The sequence below is a fragment of the Pteronotus mesoamericanus genome, unplaced genomic scaffold (assembly GCF_021234165.1).
Source record: "Pteronotus mesoamericanus isolate MK-2021 breed Mesoamerican mustached bat unplaced genomic scaffold, CSHL_Meso_final contig_50, whole genome shotgun sequence".
Classification (NCBI taxonomy): Eukaryota; Metazoa; Chordata; class Mammalia; order Chiroptera; family Mormoopidae; genus Pteronotus; species Pteronotus mesoamericanus.
In genome coordinates, this window is record NW_026555186.1 from 44,433,212 (window position 1) to 44,457,064 (window position 23,853).

The 23,853-nt window shown below is 41.1% G+C and overlaps 1 protein-coding gene across 1 annotated transcript in view; it reads right to left on the bottom strand.

Moving 5' to 3' along the window:
* The window catches only part of PCSK1 (proprotein convertase subtilisin/kexin type 1), a 41,512-nt gene extending 20,227 nt beyond the window's left edge, over positions 1 to 21,285 (bottom strand). The window contains exons 1-7 of the mRNA XM_054578619.1: positions 20,711 to 21,285; positions 17,222 to 17,326; positions 13,652 to 13,762; positions 11,087 to 11,233; positions 9,737 to 9,813; positions 3,400 to 3,488; positions 636 to 808 (exon numbers count right to left, since the gene is read on the bottom strand). Of these exons, the coding sequence (XP_054434594.1) occupies positions 636 to 808; positions 3,400 to 3,488; positions 9,737 to 9,813; positions 11,087 to 11,233; positions 13,652 to 13,762; positions 17,222 to 17,326; positions 20,711 to 20,890 (882 nt within the window). The 5' untranslated portion in view covers positions 20,891 to 21,285. The remainder of the gene's footprint in view (positions 1 to 635; positions 809 to 3,399; positions 3,489 to 9,736; positions 9,814 to 11,086; positions 11,234 to 13,651; positions 13,763 to 17,221; positions 17,327 to 20,710) is intronic.
* Between the last annotated feature and the right edge of the window lie 2,568 nt (positions 21,286 to 23,853).

The following is a 23,853-nucleotide window of genomic DNA, read 5'->3' on the forward strand; positions in this document are numbered from 1 at the left end:
TGACTAATAGAATGACAGAATCAGGCATTTTTTCGATCTGCTTTGCAGCCGCATTAAAAGGGACTCTTCAATTAAACGGAACTCATCGTCAAGGCTACCCTTTCTATGACTTTTCAATCTGTGCTCTCCACAATGTCTACTTTTGTTTCATCCGGTGCAGAATAAGGCCTTTGACTCCTGGCAAGAATGCAATAAACGCAGTAACAGAGCAATACAACCCAGGCACACGTGTTCACCAGGCACATGCAGAGCGGAGGTAGCACTCTGCCATTTATTTATAAGGAGGCATTTTCAGAGTGTTTGAAAGAAGTCTGGGTAGTAGTTTAATCTAGTGTAAAAAACTCAAAAGCAGGAAGGACATAATCCAGAGTATTTTTTAAGTATATGTTTTAAGAGTAATGAATCTCTTTTGAATGTCAGACCTAAATGGGCGGGCAGGGGTGGAGGGGTGGATCTCTGAACCCTTAATTTCCATATGACTGCAGAATGATTTGGCTCTCTAGATGCACTTCAAATAGTAAGCCACTACAAGAAACACACAACCATTTCTTTCCATATAAGCTAAATGTTCTTCCCTTCTCCGTATATCCACATAGTTAGGTTTCATTTCAGGTGCATCTGCCTTAAGATCTCACCTGTTTAACACCATATTCAAAAGCCTTCTGGGCTAGGCGGCCAGGCCCCTCCACAGTTTTCCCATCATCATTAGGCCCCCAGCTTGCACTGTAAATATCCACATGTCCAGGATTGAATCCAATTGAACTGGCTTCAATAGCATCTGTCACAATGCCGTCCAGCATTCTTATACCTGAACAGCAGAGTAAACAAATACATAAGCTGGTCCACGGGCACATGTAGACTGGCACAAATGCTCTTAATATTCATTTTTTAAAAGGACTCTCAAGAGTCAAAAACAGGGTAACCACTGTATGTCCCAAATGCCCATGATCTGCTGCTAACAGCGAAAAGAAAGATGCAAATCACTGCCCCCATGAACTTCCTTATCTGCCCTTTAGAGAGAACGCTGTGCCCCGTGCAGTGGCCATGGCAGTCATGCAGTGCAGCGTGTGCCCCCTCCCTCCACTACCTCAATAACCTGAAAATGACAGGAGAGCTTTTAGAAGGAGGCCTCAAACCGCCCTCCCTTGATATATCCACTCACGACTCTACCACGAATGGCTGTGGCCCAACCTGTGCCATACAAATGACTCTGTATGGGAAACCTTGCAGCTTGAAAAGGTCTTCTCACAATAGGAAACTAACAAATAGGGAAAGAACTCTTGTTTCTAAGCACTGATTAAAAATAACCCAGAGGCCATTCTTTTATGTGTTTGCTAAGAAACATTTTCAAGGAACATGCTTTCTTTTCTTCTAAATAATCTCCAGGATGAAATCATTGCCATGGATTTCGCTCCTGAGGGAGAGTCATTTTTCATCAGGAGAAGGCAGTAGCTCTTTGTGTTTTCCAACAGGCTGTCACCCATCATCAGACTCATGGACTTCAGAGCCAGCAAGGCAAAAGCAATTTAGACAGTTACAGGCAGCTCCCTGGTTGTTCCTGGCTTCAGGCTGGTAATGCAAGGGCGTACACAGACTTAGGTTTTCACGCTATTGTTTACCGTGGAGCATACGTAAAAGAACATGAAATTGGCATGATTAGTGAAAGAAGTATTATGTTAAAAATTGTTTAAAAATGCATTTGATGGGGGTGGAATCCCAATCTCTTCTACAATACTTACTAAGCTACATGATTTTGACGCAAGTCACTTAACTTCTCTGTGCCACAGTTTCTTCAATTATAAACTGGGGATAGTAACAGCTCACATGTGTTGAGGATATACTATATTCAGCTACCATCCTTCAGGTCTGAAACTTAGGAACTCATCTGTCCTTATGAAAGCCATTTGAGGTGGGTCCTATAATTCTCCTCATTTTAAAGGTGGAGAAACTGAGGTCAGAGAGGAACAGTGACTTGCCCAAAGCCACACAAGATTGTAATTGGGAAGCCAGGACTTGAATCCCAGAAATCTGGTACCCAAATAAGTCATATAACTCCAGGATACACTGCCTATGATGGGTTCATAAGATAAGTGATGGATATATAGTAGGTGCTTAAAAATGAAAATTATTATATAAAAACACATTTAGAGCTAGATCATCAAAGGGTGGAGTAATGGAAAAAAGTAAGTAGACTTGGAATGAGCTATTTTGTGTTTTAGTTCTATACTGCCACAAGCTGTCACCTTGAGAATCTTGCTTCTGACATCTTCTTTATAAAATGAAGGGATCAGATGATTCTCTCATAAGCTATAGCTACTTAGTTCATTATGACTTAAAAAGTGCATTCTTTTTCTGGGTGATTACATAATTTGTACTTCTTTCATTTTCCTTAAGTTAACATGGCAGTTTGATGATGCTAGTATCAACGTAATTAGGAATAGCAAAACAGAAGAGTGTGCTGTATTAGTAAAAGGGGCATTGTGCGTCACAGGATGTATCCTTATTTGATCTCTAAAAAGGAATACAGTCCCTGTGAACCCCTGCGTATCCAGTCTCCACCACTCTTCCCCACAGGAGCAGCATCAAGGGGTTTTCTTGTCTTCCCACTGGGTTCAGCCCACTGAGGGCAGCAGCAGAAGGTTGGGGGATGAAGGGGAGCAAGGTACTCATTCTCCTGAATCCTCTTTGCCCAGAAATAGCTCGGTTGTTGTACTCAAGGCCACAGCTCCTGTCCAGCGATTCTCTCCGCTGGCCACAGCTTTCTCTCTCCAGTTTCCACGGATGCCTCCCCCTTCCTCATTTAGGCCTAAAGGTGGTAACATCTGCCTAGCTTTGTGAGCCCTTCTTGGTTTCCTTTGAACTCTTGTAAATAGTTGTGTTTTTTTAAATTTAATTGCCTTCATGGAACTTATCGTATATGCCCCCATAAAGACACTGACTGAAACAACTAGAGGTGAATTCTTGCTATTGAAGATAACCTTTGACTTCTTAATATAACAAGTTTGTATTCTTTTTATTTTTAAAAACTGTTCTTTGCTATGAAATGAAGAACTGGAGAACTGAGAGGCAGGGAAATTCTTCACCTATATTTACCTCCTCTTTCTGTTCTCCAAGGAAGAACTCAATAACAAATCCTTCTAAATCAGAACACAGAGAAAATTGGATTTGGTTTAAAAGTTATTCAGCAGTTCCACACACCCCTTGCCCCGTATATATGGGTTATATTCAGTTATCGTTTTCTAGGAATCCAGAGCCATTGGTTCATTTGCAAATCACATTCATGTCATACACCAAATTTTGCACGGAGCTCATTTCCTCATTTCCCCTAGTTATTGAAAGACTCCCTTCCCCACCTCATTTGCCCCAGGCGGTGCAAGACTGAAATGCAAAGTGCTTTACCTCCGACTTTGGAATTATATGCAACTCCGACCCCACACTTGTGATTATTTGCTTGCATGGCAATTTCCCCTGCACATCTGGTCCCATGTCTGAGGATTAAAAATTAGGAATTATGAAACATAAATGAAGACAAACATTTGTTTTGCACATGAATCCATGGTACATGGTTCTATTAGCTTTTTGTCTGACTTTTTTTCTGGTTTCTTCCCATCAGCATTACATGAAGTATAGGTATTATATGAAGGGCATAGAAAGGGGAGCCAGAGTATTTGTGTTCAAATTCTAGCTTCTGCCACTAACTAGTGGTGTGACCTTGTGTAAGTGTCCTCAAAGGGTTGTGATATCACATTAGATACTGTGTATAGAGTACTTAGAATAGTGCTTGATATATAGTTAAGAACCCAGTAAGGGTTAGCTATGGATAGTCTTATGAGCAACTGTGACACTTTCAGAAATTGTTTCCAAATAGATGGCTTCTGCTCCATACTTTCTGGTAGTGAAGTGGCTTCTCACTTCCTCCCACTAGGGACTTTCTTGGATCAGGTTATCCCGGGCCAGCCCTACGAGGGTATGCAAGAACCGAGTCCCCTGTCCAGACGTCCTCTTCTCCTCTAATCTTTCAGCAAACTAAAACATCTGTGGGTTTTCTGGTATCAAGAGGAGTTTGAGATCATTAGAAGGAACTACAGATCAATCGGAAAACTCTGATTGGGACTAGAGGCCTGAACAAAATTGCATTTGCAATCAGGCAAAAAGGGAAATTCATGATTTCAGAGTATTTGAAGGAAAAAAAAAATCCATATCTAAAACAAACCAAAGCCCACCATTAAAGCATCAATTTTGAAATTCTGGGGATAATAATTGTTTTTTGTTTTTTTTTTTACCACACTCTGACCTCAGGAGGGCCTGTAAATCAAGAGAACTTCAATGTAAATTTGTTTATTTTATGACTGCATTGCATTGCGCAAGCCCCTGGGAGCACAGTGGGCGGTTGAGGCCTTGGAGGAGCTGCTGGCCAGGCTTGCTGACACAGCGGGAAAGAGAAGATGGGTTGGCGCGGAGCGACTCGGTCAGCCAGCCCGCTACCTTTAGAAACTATCACATGAGACACCTATTAATTTAGCATGGTAAGGAATATAAAAATCCAAAATTAATTGGGTCATTTAAAATAATTGTTTCACTTATCTCGTTTTCCTGAAGTACCAAAGATGATTTCCCACTACATGATATTCCTGCTTCTTCCAAATATTGGATAAGAATCCTGAGTCAAAATGATATAATTATCTTTAATTCTCCAGGTCTTTCCTAGTACAGTGAACATCTGCTTCTTTTTTGTCTCCTAGAATTTCCCCCTTTTGGGAAGTGGCCCTTCCTCATTCCCTGTGATCATTTCTGCCATGAGGCTCCTCCTAGGCAGCTTTCAAGGATTAATACAGATTCTGGGGAAGTGATTTATATTTTTTTCTATAGAATCTTTAGCTTTTATATTCCATCTGAGCCATACGATCTTTTTTTTCAAATTCTTTAGTTTTTCGATTTTATTTATTTTTAGAGAGAGAGAAAGGGAGGGAGAGAGGGAGAGAAACACCGATCGATTGCCTCTCTGCCAAATGGGGACCTGCCCCACAAACCTAGGCATGTGCCCTGACAGGGAATCGATCCAGCAACCTTTCAGTTTGCAGGCCAGCACTCAGTCCACTGAGCCACACCAGCCATAGCTTAGCCATACGATCTTCTTGCCAGACAAGAGTCTCTTGAGAATGAAGCTACATTGAAGAAAGCAGCACTAGGGGATGGAGCTAGGGTGTTTGGTGTCTTGATGGCATATTATTGAGCTCAGTGCTTTTGAAGCTAGAGCATCCCTTGGGTGAAAGATTTTTGTTGATTTTTTTAAATCCTCATCCAAGGACATTTTTTCTTTGCTTTTAGAGAGAGAGGAAGGGAGGGGGGGAGAGAGAGAGAGAGAAAGAGAGAGAGAAGCGAGAGAGAAATATTGATTAGTTGCCTTCTTGTATGTACCCTGACAGGGAATCAAACCTGCAACCTAGGCATGTGCCCTGACCAGGAATCAAACCCTCAACATCTTGCTCTATAGGACGATACTCCAACCAACTGAGCCACAGTGGCCAAGGCTGAAAATTTTGTTTGTTTTTTAAAATCCCTGTATTACTTAATCTTTGCGTTAAGATTCTCTCACTTAGAACTGAAGCTATCCTAACCAACATACTCATTTTCTAAAAAATGCGTTCACAATTAATACATAGAAGGCAGCTTCTTTGATGGATTAGCCTTCTTTACCTTTCCAGAAGGAGAAATTCAGTTGCCATCCTCTGGGAAAGTTACTCCCAGAAGTCACAGATGCCTGTATTTCCATTTAGATAGTATGGGAGACAGGACCCAGGACAAAATCTCTAGGCTGAGCCAACAGGATCGAGCTGTTGGAAAACATCCTCAGCATTGTACCTCTGTCCTAAAAATGAAGTGATATGACATGACCTATTACTTATCTCTCCTTATATACTGAGGACTGTTTTCTTGAAAGGTGCAGTAGGATCATGCTACAAATAGAAGATGACATTTTTTCCTCCTTTTATACTCAGTTCCTGTCTTGAGAAAGAAGAAAGACTTTATCAAAGTGGTTCTATCTCATTCTTTATAGACCTGTAGCTTTTTTTGCTTTTCTTAAATCAGGCTCTGAGATAAAATAACCCTCTATTATTTTAGAACAATGGCAATAACTGGCATTTAAACAAAATGATTTTTAGAAAATTATTCTACAACATAGTTTAAAGACTACTATTATACTGGTTAAAATATCCTTGTCACATATATTATTTAACTAGAAAAATAATCTGTAATTGGTATTGAATATAGACTCATGCCAGCTTAATTGTAAGAGTTACCTGCACCTTTAAGATCTTATTCTTTAGTGATTCCTCTTCTGATTTGCAGAGGAGAATTCAAATACAGTTTCCATTAATCTCATTTACATAGTAATAAAGAACAGAAGCAACACAGGTAGTTTGGAGGAATAATGCCCTGGGATTGGGAGATAACAGGTATCTGTTTTAAGGCTAAGATAAAATGCGGCGATTCATTTTCCAAATCTGAGGGATTTCTGACAACATGCTTGAAGGATAATTTTATTTTTTATAATACCTTTTGCAAAATGATGAGGAGGCTGCTACCTTTTTGGGTGATAGCCAAGAAGACCCTGAGAGATAGTTGCTTACTGTGTAATTTTCAAATAGCAGATCCTGAACTGGCTAAGAAAATTGACTGGTCTCTATTTCTGCTCCTATCTGTCACATGATCTTGTCATGCTGATTTCTCTCTGAAAAGTGGTCTACCTTAGTTGTAAATGAGAAGCCTTGACCAACAATGACATTACTATTATTGTCATTGTCATTGCTGTAGTCATCATCATCATCATCACTTAACTTTTTTTATGTAGCAGGAACTAGCCAAGTCAAGTACATATAAAAACTCATCTGATCCCCATAATAACCCAATGAAATAGATACTGTTATTATCCCTTTTTCATAGATGATAAAATTGAGGCACAAAGAAGTTAAATAATTTGCTCAAGGTCACTTAACTATTAAGTGGCAGACCTAATATTTGACCTAAATCTAGCTGCAAAGTCTGTGCTCTTAACTATTTGTCTACTCTACATTAATTCTGTACTATCTGGAAGATCCATGGCAGGCTCTGTTCTGAAGCTCAGAGTTTTCAGGCACAAAATAAGTACAATTAAATGGGCTGCTTCCTTTAGGGGCCTTTGGAGCTCTGTGAGTTGGAAGTTATATTGGATTGGCCAAAAAGTTGATATGATTTTTTTCCTCATAAGATGGCCCTATAGCATTTAATTGTCTTTAATTTGAAACAAGTTTGTTAGATTGTATTGTGACAGCTGTCATATCAGTGTGCATTTTAAAAAGACATCAAAATTGGTGATTTTTTGTGTAGCTGTTTTAATACTGAAGATGGAAGAAAATAAGCAACACTTTTGGCATATTATGCTTTATTATTTCAAGGAAGGTAAAAATGCAACTGAAATGCAAAAAAAAGATTTGTGCAGTGTATGGAGAAGGTGCTGTGACCAATTGTGGCAAAAGTGGTTTGTGAAGTTTTTCATGCTGGAGATTTCTCACTGGACAATGTTCTATAGTGAGGTAGTCCAGATGAAGCTGATAGCAATCAAATTGAGACATTAATTGAGAACAATCAATGTTATATCACATGGGAGATAGCCGACATATTCAAAATATCTGACTCAATAAAGTTACAGGTGAAAATGAAAAATGTGTCTTTTATTTTATGGAAAAAACTAAATGGACCTTTTGGCCAACTCAATATTATAAATACTGTATTTATTATAACACTGTGATGTGAGATTTCCCCCTTTGGGGAAAAGAAAAGAGGGAAATGTGGGTCCCCTTCTCACTCTAGAAAACATCAGTTCACCAAATATCCACCTATCATGCAGCCGTCGCCCATGTTGGATCCAGGGGCCAGACCCTGGGTACAGTGCCCCGTGGGGAGGCTGACACCTCTAGTTACCAGTCTCGTCTGCTGCACCCATGTGGCTGCAAGCATATTCCCTCTTACTCTTGACCAACAGGGTGAGGTGAGAGTTGTCATTTTTGTTTCATTCCAAGAATGGTGCCCCCTTCTTCCAAGCACTTATTTCCTCAGGAAGCTCCTTTCAGGAGAGTAGGAAATGGTTGTCTTGTTACCCACTTTAACAGACAAAATAAAAAATAGAGGCAGAGAGAAGTGATGTCCTCATGTCACTCTCTATACTGCTAATTGGCAAAGCCATGACTGCCAGCCTGGCTAACAGCACAAGGTTGTGTGCTCCAAAAGAGCAGATGTTCTCCTGGTGCACTGCCCTGACTCGAAATGGCTGAAAATTTATCTGGGGACACTGCTCTAAGTTCCTGAGACATCCCACTTTCCTTCAAGGGCTTTCCCTTACTGTTCCTGTTATATTGTTACTGAAATGTAACACCTCTACTGGGTGTTTGCAGTTAACCCCTTTAAGGAATAAACCTTAGAAGAAGTCAGTCATGCTGAAAGAAGCAGTATTTTGGAACCCTCCCCAAGCTTCCTCTTCTCCCCAAGGAAGAAATATACTCCCAGAAGTTGAAGCCAAGTCCATAAGCCCAGCCTCCCTTCCTCGGGTTTTGTTGGCCTTCTGGAGGGGGAGCCTTCCAAGAAACAACTATAGGTCAAAATTACTGCATTGGCCACATAGGATTCTGAGAGGAAGAGAGTATAAGGGAGGGGGAAGGGAAAATGAGAGAGAGAAGGAGAGGGGGAGGGCGAGAGAACTCGATTAACCTGAGTTGGGTCATAGTCCAGGAGACAGAAAGCCATAGAAAGAGAAAAGGGTAGCACTTTAGGTGGCATCTGCAAAGAGCTTCTTGTTGCTTGCTCTTTCCACCCCTACTTGAGCATCAAGCCCTGCTATTCCTTTGGCTTTGATCTGTATTTTGGTGTAAGTCTCTTTTGGGTGGAGCAAATATGGAAGAAAAGTGTGAATGTCTCCTTGAAGTCTGAGACATGTCATTGTGCACAAAGATGCATTGCACATGGACAAGGGTCCTGAGGCCAGGTGCCTGGACCTACAGGGTGAAGTTTCTCAGGAGAGAAGGGTAAACTGTCTTGCCTCTGGGTCTTTATTTGGCCTCTTGCTTTGGCACGTCTGGCTCTCGGCCTCCCTCATCATCCTGGGTCTGCCTACAGATAATTAATTTAGGGGTCAGAAGACGGCCTCTTTTTCTTCCTTCTAGACAGCAGCAGCTCTAGAACAGGTTGCTGCCTAGGCCAATGCCCCAAAGACTCTGTTGAATTTGAGAGCCAGGCCTCAGGGTTCCTTTCTCTCATCTGGTGTTGGGCCGTGCTCTTTTAAAGAAACTGGTGAGCATGGCTGTGGGCACCATAGGAAGTTGTGGGGATTTGTTATCTTGGACATCGATGTTTCTTCTCGTGACTAACATCAAACATGTTGCTAATAGGAGAAGGTTCATAGAGGAATTGAGGGGGCAGGCAGTGGGCTAAAGGATTTTATTCTTTATGTCACAAGCATTCTTTCTGAAGCTATAACTATTCAGTAACATTTGAAGGGAGTGTTTTATGATATAAGATGAGAATTTAATTGAAGTATGGTTCTACAAGCCAAAAGGAACATAAAAAGAGAACTTTGGGTTTCTGTTTTAAAAGCAACAAAATATCATGGTATGGATGGCATACACGAACATTTCTGAGGGCTCAAATAAGATAAAAGCATTTTAAAGTATTAGTACCCCTCCCCCAATCCACATTTACTCACTTGTTCTCATTTGTGGAATCATATCGGGGAAATGGATCATGGTCATTATCATTAAAATCATAGCTAGCCTCTGGATCCTAAAGAGACAACACAAATAACACTGTAGCATCGTAAAAATAAAACAGCACTTCCCAAGCCTTCTACCTTACCCTATTTCCATCCAGTCTGAGAGCTCAAAAGTCTGCTTGTCAGAGTTTTTGGCCCAGCGGCTGATCATTTATTATACCCATAAACCAGGCAGAGACAGAAAAGCAAGCCAGCATCCAATTCTCAGTGAATGTTACCAAACCGACAGCTCGTAGAAGCTCATAGGGTATTAAAACCAGGAGAATCAGTTCAGTTAATTCAACCACGTCAGGTTTCAAAGAGGAAATTGAGGCCCAGAGAATCTGAATGACTTAGCTATGAAGCTAGTCACTTTGACACTCTTCTCTCTTATGAATATAGGTGCAAAAAGGGGGCTCAGGTCCACAACGATCTCTTTCAGCTTCCCCAGTTATACTGAATAAACTCAGAATGTAATTAAACTAAGTGTGCTTGATATTTAAGATAAGCTTCCAGGTTCCACACACTTTTCCAACCAGATTGCTACACCTAAACATCTCCCACATAGGAACTCTATCACTACTACTCCATTTCTCTGTATTTTCCATGTCTTTTAATACTTCCTACTCTCTACTCATCTTTATCTCTTCTCTTCCTTCCCTTTCCCTTTACTTTTTAGCTGCAGAACATGGACGAGTGGAAAGAATGAGAGAAGGACAAAGGACAGTCTTAAAGATGAAACATTGAGCTAAATAAAGCCTCAAAATATTATGTAGAGCTTCAAAAACAATTAAGGAAATACTTTTCATTTACTTATTTCTCATTTCTAATAAGCTTTTCTTTTCTCAGCTTGTCATTTTTGCACTGTTGCACACTTTAAATTTGCATATAAGGCATCACATTCACATGACTTCACAGTGTGAGAAATACGGACCCATAGGGATGTGAGGAGGAAGACTGTGAAAAGATCTCAGGCATCTGGCTCGATTTGTTAGCTCTAATGCCGCCAATACTGAGTGGTACAGAGTCTGAATGGCTTTTAATCATTTATTTGGTATAGGTGCTTTTTCCCACCACCAATGCATAAGTTTTTGTACAGTCCTTAGCTCCACTAAATTCTTGCAATGCCCCCTAATACAAGGAGTTTATATGGGCTAGTAGGGAGGGGAAGGAAGTGACAAAACCTTGGCCCATCATTCCCTGCGTCAACACCCGAGGAGCCTCCCACTTGAGGAAAGGAAAGCCCACTGTGTGTCTGTGTAGACAACCACTTAAGTTACAAGTCATGGGAGGGTCCAGACTCACATAATTGGCATAGATGTCTGTGTGATTCCACTCCAAGCCATCATCCAGTACAGTGATAACAACTCCTTTGCCTGTGATGCCTTTTTGCCAAACAGGTATCACATGGAGATCCAGCTTGGGCAGGGATGCCGTCATCCTGGTATCTTGCTGGTAAAGAAAAACAAAGAAGCACTGGTAAAATCATAATTAGCTTGCCGCAAAATGAGAACTGAAGCCACACTGCGGGGATCCATCTTTCTTTTTTTCCTGGGGTCACTCTCCTCTTTAGAAGAAGGAAATTAGGTGAAATAAAAAACAAAGCTGAGGGTAGGGCCAAGTGAATCATCAGAGTGCTGCTCTTTTCCCAGTGATTCCAATGGAAAATCACTCAAAAGAATGAATCACCCCATGCCCCTTGTCTTTGAGCTGCATGGCTTCGAAGAAGCAGTTTATCCCTGCCTTTCCTTCATCATGGCATGCTTGAGCTTTTCATCTGCCTGAGCTTTATTGGATATCCTGTGTTTCCATCTCCCTCCAAATCCTAAGCTTCTGTTGCCACAATGAACCTACTTTATGTTGGCTGGTTCACAGTCATTTGCGGATGTTTTTTATAACTTTTCTAAAAGAAAAAGAACCTGGAGTGCCCAGGAGGCTGCGGTCTCACCAGGACTTGCCATTTAATTGCCAGTTTACAAACATGAGTGATTTAGGGAGCGAGTGTCTGTGAGAGGAGTTTCGGGGTTTCCTTTTTCCAGTAGCGTTTCCGATAGTTGCGCTGCGTGGGGCTGTGGGAGAGAAGAGCTGGACAGCAGCGGGACACAGATAGGAGAAGCATCTGAGAGAGGTTCACTAGAAGAGACCCAGGTTTCTGGGATCAACAAGAAATTTGTAAATAACAACAAGCAAAAGTGTCAGTGAATGGATTGCCCCCTGGCTGATGCTCCTCAGAAAGAGGTGGAGGAAAATAAGACCTTAGTAACCAAAATGAAGCTGAATTACAAGAGATTGGAACTACACACAGACTGTTGGGTAAAGCCAGGAAGAAGGGCTCTGTGCCAGTCTCAGGAGCAATCACAGAATGTGGTTGTTAAGAGTAAGGCCTCTGGAGCTATGAATTGTGACCCCACCACTAGTAACCATGTGATTTTGGCAAGTTATTCAACTCACCAATGTCTCTGTTTCTTCATCTGTTAAATGGGCATAATTGCAATATGTACAACATAATGTCGTAAGAATTAAGTTAATGCATGTCAAATACTTAGAATAGTATCTGGCACATTGTAAATGCACAGATGTTGGCTAATGAGTCTCTCCTGCAATGGGAAAGTAATGCTTAGGTTAAATGGAATACTACTTGGCCATAAAAAAGAAGATTTTACCCTTCGCAACAGCATGGGTAGACCTGGAGAACATCATGCTAAGGGAAATAAGCCAGTTAGACAAAGACAAATATCATATGATTTCACTCATATGTGGAATCTAATGAACAAACTGAACTAACAAGCAAAATAGAGACAGACTCATAAACAGAGAACAGACTGATAGTTCTTAAGATGGAGAGGTTAGGGGATGGAGGGATTGAGCAAAAAGATAAAAAGATTCATGGACATGGACAACAGTGCAACAGTGTATTGATTGTGGGGGGGATGGGAACATAAGGGTGATAAATGATAATGGAAAAAATACAATAAAAATAAAAATTTAAAAAAAAAGAGTGAAAAGGAATTGATCCCCTTGCCCATCCATTATGCAACAAAGATGTTTAAGCCTTAGTTTATGGCTGTCATCAAAATTTATCTTTTATAATGTTCTTTTATTAACATATATTACTACTATAACAAAAGGTAGAGTAATTTGCTGGCAAACAAGAACACTTATAATTTCTCTACTCAATGCCCACCTACCAATAAGGATTTGGTAATTGTCTTAGAGGTAGAATGATATGCAAGTCTGGACATCTGCAAATAGACTGTTTTTTGTCTTTCCTTGTGTTTATTGCTTTAGCCTTGTTAAGAAATTATTACCTTTTTTTCTGCCCTGAATACTATTTTGGAACTCCTAACTTGCAAGACATGATCCTTCTGTGCTTGCTCCAGAGAGGTTAAGAAGAAGGCAGCCCTGACCAGTTTGGCTCAGTTGCTGGGCATCGTTGCATGAAACAAAATATCACTGGTTCGATTCTTGGTCAGGGCACAAGCCTGGGTTGTGGGACTTGGTTCCTGGTCAGGGTGCACATGAGAGGCAACCAATCGATGTTTGTCTCTCACATTGATGATGTTTCTCTCCCTCTCTTTCTCTCTCCCTTCCCCTCTCACTAAAACTAAATAAATGAAATCTTTAAAAAAAGAAGACAAGAAGGTAACAACCCCTCCTCTTATAGCAGCTGAAGATTTGTGTTTCAGACACTCTCACCTAACAAAAGAAAAGATCCAGATCCTAGAATGTCCCATCAGCCATAATCTCAAAGTAACATAGCCCTCTGCTGAATTTTCCATCATTAAAAAATTAAAAAAACAATCTATCTATTGTGCAGATATAACAAAATAAATAACCAGGGTCCTACACAGCCTTTCTATCAGTACTTACCAAGTACCACTGCTGATTCCACATCGGATCATTGAAGAGATTTAGTGCTGAGTCTCTCAGAACTGAACGTTTACTTCTCTTTTTTTCATACTGTTGTTCAGCCCATATCACCTACAAGAAGTTTTACAGCAAGAAAATCAAGTCAAATAGCCACCTCTGTATAATGATCTTTCCTCCAGTACCTTTCCCGTCAGAGTTCAGGCAGCTCCACAAAGTTTTTGTTTAACTACAGATCAACTGGCAGCTCAGTGGGAAGGGATTGCCCACTGGGGAGATGGACATTTCCTCTATTACAGTAAAGTGTACCTTTAGGAGGAGGAGAGGAGTCAGTGAAGCGATGATTGCCTCTAATTATTTACCCTGTGATTACAGTGGAAATGAAAGTTCAGCCTGCTTTCATCAGCAAACGGACCATCGTACCCATTTCTTATATTGAGGTTCCAGGGCTCAATAGCTGAAAATTTGTCCAGTTTCATGGAATGAGTCAACAAGCTAAGAGATCCCAGGGACTGTCGTTATGCTGCTCTTACAGCTTAATTTCTCTTTCTCTATGCACAAAAGGTAGAAATTACAAATGTTACACAAGACAGGGAAGGTGCTATGTCTTTGCAAACCTGAAAGTCTGGCTCCCCTGTGCTTCAGCCTCCTGCTGAAGAGTATTTAATATAAGAAACAGATCTAGGGTGATGAATGAGCACTACTGGCCATGCACACTTACCATTAATTTAGTTTCATGTATTATGCAAAGAGATCTGACAGTACAAAAATTACCTGCCCCACATTTACGGCATAATCCTATTATACTTAAGGTTCTGAGAGGCTGAGGGGCTGCCTGGTAGTTATAATCATTATGCGATAATACCCTGCCCTTATTTTGCAGGACGACATGACTATCTCCTACCCAAAACATACCCTCTCTGTTTACGCACGAGGACAGTCCAGCGTGTGGTGGGATACTGTTAATGTGAGGACACTTATGAGTCAGATCTGAAAATAAAAACTGAAAAATAATTTGCTGCTAAAGGATAAAACATCCACTAATGCTGAATTTTCAATTAGAAAATACACTACAAACCTATTTTAAATATTGGAGGGACTTAAGAGTTAGAAATTAGTCACTATAATTTATTTTTAAAGTGCCTGTATTCTCAAGCTTAATTGTTTTGGCTTAAAATACCCAATGCTCGGAGAATAGTGCCTGCATCTGAGTCAGTCTTTGACAGGGGGCTACTAGGGAACAAGTACTGATTTTTGAGGAAGGGAGCAACTTACGTGTGGAGATTTCATTAATGGTCTTATAAAGATAGAGTATTACAACATTTCAGAGAGCTAATATGAAGGATCGTATCCCCATGAAAAAAATAAAATGACAATCAAAAGCAATTTTTAGCAAGTGGAATATAAAAAGAGGTACTCTGCCACCTGATCACATAAACATCTAGTTGTTGGAAACAGTGTTATAATCAGTGTCATCGACTCCAAATCCCATATTAATCTCTGTAAGAGCAGATCAAATAGAACAGAAGAAATTGGTGGTGTCTTTCTATTATGTATAGAAGAGGTATAATGTACTTAATTGTAAATATTGTGAAATTATTGTAAATAATCCTTTTGATTTGGAAAGATCATTAAAGACCACTTAGTCAAACATTCCACTCAAGCATCTATGGGTTCTAGGATATTTCCTATAATTAATTTATTTGGGGGATGATTTTATAGGATCACACAGATTTCTTTTCTGATAAAGTTATGTTAGTAAATGTTTAGCTCTTCTTCATTATTTTTTGAGATTTTCCCCCAAAATCAACTATTAAGGAAATTTCTAAAGAATGGAACTGAGGCATCTGTTCATTTTAGTGAGATTACTCTGAGTAATAATAATAGTTAGGTATGCTTCACTCGGTATGGGTTTGTCCCATGAAGATAAGAAGGGAGGTCAGTTTGATTCCTTGTGCATTGATGTCAGGCATACATTTAGGAAGCGAGGAAATCTCTCTGTTGTTTTGTCCAAGGACTAAGCCTAGCCAGAATCCTGGAAGTTGTCCTACTTTTTCAGAGCCCACAGAAAATAAACCATGTGCCTTGGGATGGTGAAGGAAAGACTTTACTGCACCAGAACCTTTTAAAGTACTGTTCTGGGCCTCTGATTTGGTCTCCCACATCTAGCCATTTACTTGAGTAAAAGCAAGCAGTGGGTGTGTATGAGCTGTAGGTCACTGTTTGTAGTCCTGAGATAGCATTCTTTGTCTACATATGGTGATTTTTTTTTACATTTCAACAGTATTAACCCAGATCTGGTCATTCCCTACCCTCTTAATTTCTCTTATTTTTTTTAATTCTATTAGTTGCAGAACAAATGAAATAGTAAATTATTTCACAGAATTCATGAATTCCACGTAATTTCAACACTTCTATCACCTTTCTTTCACTTATGCTTTTCTTTCTGGAAAGTTGAAAGGTTGTGTTCTATTTCTTGTAAAGCTTCTATAATTCTCTAGATTGTCCCAGGCAACAGAAATCATGTATATAGGCCCTGACTGTTGTGGCTCAGTGGGTTGAACATTGTCCCACAAGCCAAAAGGTCACCAGTTGGATTCCTGGTCAGGGCACATGCTTGGGTTGTGGGCCAGGTCCCCAGGTGGGGGTGTATGAGAGGTAGCCTGATTGTTGTTTCTCTCACACACTGATGTTTCTTTCCCTCTCTCTGCCATTCTTCCCCCTTTCTAAAAATAAATAAATGAAATCTTAATAAAAAAAGAAATCATGTATACAGATATCAGGCCAGCCAGGATAAATTTCCATCTGTATGAACATTTTTGAGACAAGGCAACATTTTTATGCAAATTGCAGTACCCCCAGTATAATCAACATTTCTATTGATATGTTTGCTGACCTTAAAAACAGACTTCAAAAATCAATAAATATATTATACATACATTCAAGTTACCCCCACACTATTTACCTATATCCGTTTTAGACATTTCCTGCTGTTGCCTAGTCATTGAATATGTATTCAAACCAGGATATATTATATTGGATTGGATCAAATAATATAATACTTATGAAAACATGGATTTAAAGCTCCCTCATAAACACCACTTTCCTATACAGCCAAACTAAATAGAAATGGCAGAATGTTGTTTTCAATTACAGTGAAATGTTATTAAAAGCAAGGTTCATATATTAGATTTCTGTGGCCTCCACACATCAGATATTGAAGTGCTTGCTACATAATAGGCATAAAGTAAATGGTTGTTGATTGATTGCATTGTCAAATGTTTTAATTAGTGCTGTCACTTTATTTTCAATATTTACTTTCATACCCTTAGACTGGGCTTGTGAGCTAGTATACATATATATATAAAACATTTCTGTTAATTCAATCAACTCTGCCCAATCCATTTATTATATGTAATCACAGCCCTATGGAAATAACAAGAAACACTACAAATAAATAATTATGATCACAATAAAGAAGAAGCATATTTGCAAAGTGCTCTTGTTCTTGTTGGCAATCATAGAGAAAGCAGGTAAGTCAGGTTGGTTTGAAGACAAATGCACAACACTTACACGGTCATCATCAGATAATCTCTTAGTGATATGAAGGGCACTCCTTCGAGACCGTCGCGGATGGTTTTTATGTCTGAATAAGTAATGATTTTCAAGCGATCCAATCTATAAAAGAAAAAAATTAAAATCTACCTTTCGAAATAAGTATATATGGGTCAGATTGAAACTGCACTAAATTAGAGACAGCTTTTATTAAGCCCATTCCTTGTACTTGAAGTTAACTTTTCTTCATGAGGAAGATACTGATAGAAGCCATCCTTCTCCTGTTAGTGTGTTGAGTGTGATAAGCCTTATGAAATTATCTCTCGGGCTCCCACTATCTTTGGGGGGGCTGGCGGTACTTCTGTCTCACACATTTCCGAGGAACTCCATTTGTTTTTCTACATGACAATATTGTATGGGTAGACATTTCTTTTTAAAAAGCCATTTTATCAAATTCATTCTCTCAGAGAACAATAATTTATGGAAAGCAGGCAAACCCTTTGGGTACTATATGGTCGGTGCCACATTTGCCAAAAACAATTTGTTGCTGCTATAAAATATAATCATTGAATCCATAGTGATAATTTTTATAAGCTACTAGTAGTGACTATTAGACCTTCCACCAGGTAAAGGCTTGGCCGGGGGGGGGGGGGGGGGAACCAGCATGCCACATTTAGGACAGGTGTAACCTTCCCTGGCTGGCCCTGGCCCAGGTGGCTTAGTTGGTTAGAACATAGTCCCAATATGCCAAGGTTATGGGTTCCATGCCCAGTCAGAGCACACACAAGAATCAACCAGTGAGTGCATAAATAAGTAGAACAACAAATCAATATTTCCATCTCTCGCCTCCTCTCTCTCATATCAATTTAAAAAAAAACAGAAACGAACCTTTCCTGGGTGACTATCAACACCTTTGGGCCATTTAGAACTATATTTGTTATTCTTTTAAGCTAGTGTCCTTTTATTCAAAACAGTACATAATTTGAAGCTACCAGATTCTTCAGATGCCCTGTATTTCTTTTTAAATTAAAAGACAAACAATTGACAATGGGTTATTTCAGAAAAATTACAATCTTTAAATTGGTAGTTCTCATCACCTAGAGAATTTTTAAATAGAGATCTTTAGGCCCTGTTCAAAGCCTGAACCGCGGGGAGTGAATCTGTTGTAAGTAAAGATTGAGTTGGGAAGGGGAAAAAATAGTAGCTGTAAACAAGATCACCAATGCTTAGCTCTGTTCCTGCCATCAAACTGGTTTTCATCCCCCTCAATCCTGGCTGTACCCTGAAGCCTTAAAAAGCTCAGGATAGCGATACTAAATTAGTGTAAACAAAGGGAGAAAAAACAGAACCAGGAGAGCATTATTAGGTTTTTTTTTAAAACCAAGAACTGGTATTTTTAAAATGTTTGTTAACAATACTATTTAAAATGGAAATGACTAGAGAAAAATTGGCATATGCAAATGATGTGTAAATAAAGCCTGTGACTATGCTATCCCTTCCTTGAAGATTCTACCAAGAATGCAGACTTACTGTTTTTTAGTTTTGGGACTTATATTTTGAAAGGCAATTCCCATAATGAGTGGTCCAGGTTTGGGTGTATGCCTGGGGCTAATAGGTGAGAAAAGGGAGTGGGATTTGCCTTTTGATCTCTCCCACAATCTCCTTCTACAACTACCAGTGCAATTTAGGGGTTCACAGGATATAGGATTAAATCCCTATTTCCCCCCACGCCACCCCCACCGTCCCATAGGACACACAAGATTTCCATGATGCCGGCAGTACACTCCAGTACAATTCCACCCACTATACACTCTCTCATTACATACAATTCCTTTTAGTTTCCAAATCACTACTAAGCAGCTTTCTTTGTATCTCCCTGTTTCCCACAAGCTGTTTTCTATGTCTGGAGCGCCTTAACAAATTTCACCATGTTCTCCCATCAACCTTTGACTCTTCTTCCTAAATGCTGTGCAAATGTTTCCTCCTTTGTACGGTCTTCAGTCACCCCCCTTCCCCCATTCCCTTCCATCTTCAATCCTTCAATCAACAAATATTGAGACTCTGGGTACAACTATTACTAACACAAATTACATGCAATTACAACCATTTGTTTCTAAGCCAGTCTCCTCTAGATTCTTGATTTTTTGAAAGCGTCTTTTCCTCCTATCAGTTCTCAGCCCTTAACACGGAGCCTGGCACAGAATAAGGCTGAGCAAAAGCAAACGCCTCGGTCTGCTGCGGGGACACGGAGCGATCAATCTGTGTGCTGACTTTCCTGCTGGGCATTTCAAAGGCAGTTTGGCTCATAAAGTTGGAGAACGAAGCCTCTGGCAAACGGAAAGCGTGTTCCCCAGTGGATTCGATCTATGGCACAGCCTACGCCCACACCGATTACTCATCTGTGACTTCAGCCGCGTCTCTACCACCTCCTCCAGAAAAAAAGGGGAAAAAAAAAAAACCCGCGCCAAAATGTTTTACAACTCCCTCCTCCCACTCTTCAACTTCCAAGGCAAGGGGTGAAGGCTTGATTCTAAGCCAAGGAAAAGGAAAATTTGCATTAGAGCTCACAACCCCTGGTTTCCCCGGAATTGCACCAGCGGAACAGCTCTCCCCTGGTCCACGCCTCAAAGCCCCTGCCCCGCCCCCAGCTATCTATTAATTCAGCCCCCGCTCGGAGTCAGTAGTTTCCCTCACTAGCTGAACCCCCCAGGGAAGCTATTATGCATCCGGCTGAGAAACAGGAAGGAAAGAAATCCTTTCCCCACAGTCAATTCTGCAGTTTGACCCTGGGTGGGGGCGGGGGCCGAGGGTGGTAGAGCAAGCAAAGTTGTGAAGCTCGGACTTTGCAAGTTTTTGGTGAAAACCCGGGGCTCCTGGTGGAGGCGTGAAGAGTTGGTCCACGTCTTTTACCCACCTCTTCTCCTGCCGGCTCCCCCGGCTCCCCCATGGCACCCCCAGCCTCTGGGTCGCTAGTACTGGCCGTTGGCGCGCTCCCAATGGCCTGGACGCGCCCCCAAAGGCTTCAGGGGGACACCTCCAAGCCCATTTAGTCCCTTCCGTCAGGACGTGGGTCTGCTGCTGCCATATTGAAAAGAAGGAAACAGCTCCTGACGCAGACTGGCTGAGTCCCAGGGGACTGAGCGCACTGTCTCTCCCGGGGGCGCCTGGTTGGCAGCAGCCTGTGTGCCTCTCAAGTTCAGTGAATAAGCGTGAAGAGATTTTTCTTCAAACCGTGAGGGAACGGATTTCAATTCCAGAGCGGAAAACGGCAAGAATAAGCTCTACCCAGCTGCAAAGGCTTCGTTCAGCCTGGCTGCGCCCAGCCCAAACAATAAATAATGCAAACCTTCTCTCTCCAAGCCTGCTGGGGCGAGAGCTGAAGAAGCGCCTGCTCTTTGCCACCGGGCTCAGGAGAGTGCAACCTGGAGCTCACACTTGGGAGATCGCGCTCCAGTCCCGCCAGTCCCTTTGGGCCCCAGAAAGTTTCTTGCAAGTGCAAACTCTTACCTGACCCAAAAGGTCATAGCCCAGCTCCTCGGCTATGGCCGAGGCTGCTTCTGGTCCCCCAGGGATCTCCGCCGCCCATTCGTTTACAAACTGCCTCTTCGCTTTTACACTGTTCAATGCACACCAAGTGCAAAAGAGAACGAAAGCAGTACACTGCAGAGTCCAGGCTCTTCGCTCCATGGCTCACACACTCCCTTGCACAGAGGTGGGAAGCAGAGGAGGGAAAGAAGCAAGATAGGAGAAAAGCCAGAACGATTCGCTCTTCCCACCCTCGGGGTCTGGACCACTTCTCGCTCCGGTTGCTCTGCAAGGAGATAGGAGGGACGCGAGGAGAGGCTGGGCGGTGGTGGCAAGCGCTAAGTGCAGTTCTTTCGTCTCCCGGCTGAGTGGAGCCCCAGCCCTTCCCAGCTGGAATGGAAATGAGTGTTTACACGTCAAATCTACGAAAGCCATCTCTTGACGTCAGATCTACCTGGACTAAGATCTGGATGGTATTCCTGGCGGGGTGGAGAAGCGGCTAAAATAAGCAACGAGGGATTATGAAAAGGAAGGAACCGTTTGCTGGGATCAGTTCTCTGTCCCTGTCTGATCGTAAATTCTGTAGCTGTGAGAAACACCTTCACGTCTCAAAGAGAAGTGCCCCCGTTTAAATATAACTACCAAGAACCAAAAGCTAGGCTTGCAGCACACTTTCCCTCCTTCCTGTCCTTTTTCTTTATATTTACATGGTTATTATTATGTGAGGAAAAGGAGGCAGAGAGATTCTTATAATGGCCCTGGGGATGTCAATCAGCACCTGCTACAAAGAGCAGGTCTCTTAAATCTTTCAAATCGGGAAGAAGCTGGAGGGCAGTAGGAGGGAAGCTTCTACTCCCCAGATCCTGATCTAAATTGCCTAAGAAAATGAACATGTCTGTACGACAATGTTAGGGCAACATCTTTAAAAGTGTGTTTTAACCCATTCAAACCACCTTAATTAACAAGTTGACTTTCTTCTTTCTTTCCTCTGTCTCAGTCTCAGGCAAACAATATCTAAAATTATATCCCAGACATTGCAGAGCCCAGTGTCACCGCTTTACAATGCTTATCAGAAAAAAAAAAAAAAAAAAAGATTAGGCACACGATTTTTTTTAAGAAAATCATTTCCTTTATTCATCAACCAGGGGCTCAAAGGACTCAAATGCTGTTGTGTTGACTTGAGGAGAGAAGGAGCAGGTTTTATTAACTCCGAACTTTCCATTTTTCCTACATTAGAGCTCTTTCCTTTGGTGTTGAACTGAAGCTGTACCATTACTTTCCCATAAAATGTACAATATCTCTTTGTGGAAGGATGTTTTTCCGTGGAAAGAGAACAAACAAATGCCTAAATTAACCACCCCCTCACCCCAAGGAAATGAGTTTATTCTACCTTGTTGGAGGCTCATTCCCCCCCTGAGGGGATGAACCTGGCGGGAAAAGCCCGGGTATTCAGTATTCAGCACCGAGGAGTGGACAGCGCCACACGCTCCGTGGTCGGAGCTGCCCTGCCTTCGGAGCCCCGAGCACTGCCGCCCTTCCGCAACTGGCCAGGACCAAGCTGTGTTTCTTTTGTCCTTGCCTTTCTCTTCTTCTAAACAGAAAACAGGAAATTGACTGCAGGGAGGAGTGTGGTTTAGGTTCCTGATCGTGACCACTTACAGGGAACTCACAGGGACGTGTTGGACTCAGCCCAAAAGTAAAATTGCAGGGGATCAACTCGCCTGTGTGGAAGGTTTCGTTTCTTTTTTTAAAACGCTCCCAACCGCCGGGGGGCGCAGCCTATTTTAGACAGAAGAAAGGGGATAAGATTACGAAGAGGGCATATTAACTTGTGAAGAAAGGAAGCAAAAGATATCCTTTACAGGAAGCAAATTAAACTACGTTTAGTGGAGAGTGAGGCTGAGTAGTGCTAATTATTCCTTTGCCTCCATGTTTGCAGAAATGTGGGAGACATTGATAATTTCTTTAAACATAATGCTTCTTAACAAAAACAAATGCCAGTGTTAATCGGCTATGTGATGCAGTTAGGTGGATCACGATAATGTAACTCTCACATGAGATGTGGAATGAGCTCAGATTAATAGCTCTTCTGTCTGCTCTGTACATTGACATGTGTGAGTAGTGTTGATGGCTGAGTGAACTGCCCTCTTCTCCAGCCTGTATGGTGGCCTCACACTCTTAAAGCGTTTCATTCTCACAATAGACAGATGCTATGTGCTAGCAAAGCAAAGGAAACTTTTGGCTCATGTTTAATAGTGGTAGGTATGGTTAGAGCAGGAATATGTTTGCCCCTTTCCGATTATTGTTCAAGAAAATCAGTTTGGCAGAGTGTTGGTAATGAGGCCAGGGTCGCATTAATGAAATATTTGTCTTAAAGGGAGCACTATGCAAGCCTGGAATAAACATTTGGTTGAAGTACTTAATAGGTTAAACTACTGCAGGAAGGTAATATCTCCATCCAAACAATATACATCAGTAATTTATTCTGAAATTTTCTGAACTTTATCTGATGGACTGTATTTGCCACAATTTCTGGGGTGTAGATGAAATGAATGTTTGCTAAGGGTGCATATATAGATGTAGAATCCATCTTAACTTTGCCATATGATGGGGTCGCTAGTTCTATCCTGCCATGTGGATCAGAGTAATAACTTCCAGGACCCCCAATGTTTTTTAAAATATATGTCATGAATTAGAAGAGCCAATTACTACTCTTCAGTTAGTTTTAATAACATTAGACTCATCTGATTAATTTATATATAATACAGGATCATTCAGAAACTGAAGAAGATTGTATTTCTATTATGAATTATCCAGTGAGTGTCATGTCGTGGAGAGTAACAGCAGCAAGGCTAGTATGAGCAGGAAGTAAGAATATATTCAGAGATCTATAGATCACCACACTTCTTTAGTCTTAAAAACAATTTTTAAACCTTTTCTTACTGTGAAATAAAATGACAAGTGCACAAAACAGTGTGCTCTATAATTTATCACAAAAAGTGAGCACTGTGTGATCATTGAGGTCAAGAAAAAAAACTTTGCTAGCCGTTCAGAATAATATTCCAAGATTTTCAAGAGGCATAGGAGGAGTGAGGAAATACCGTAGGTTTAACATTTTCCAGTTG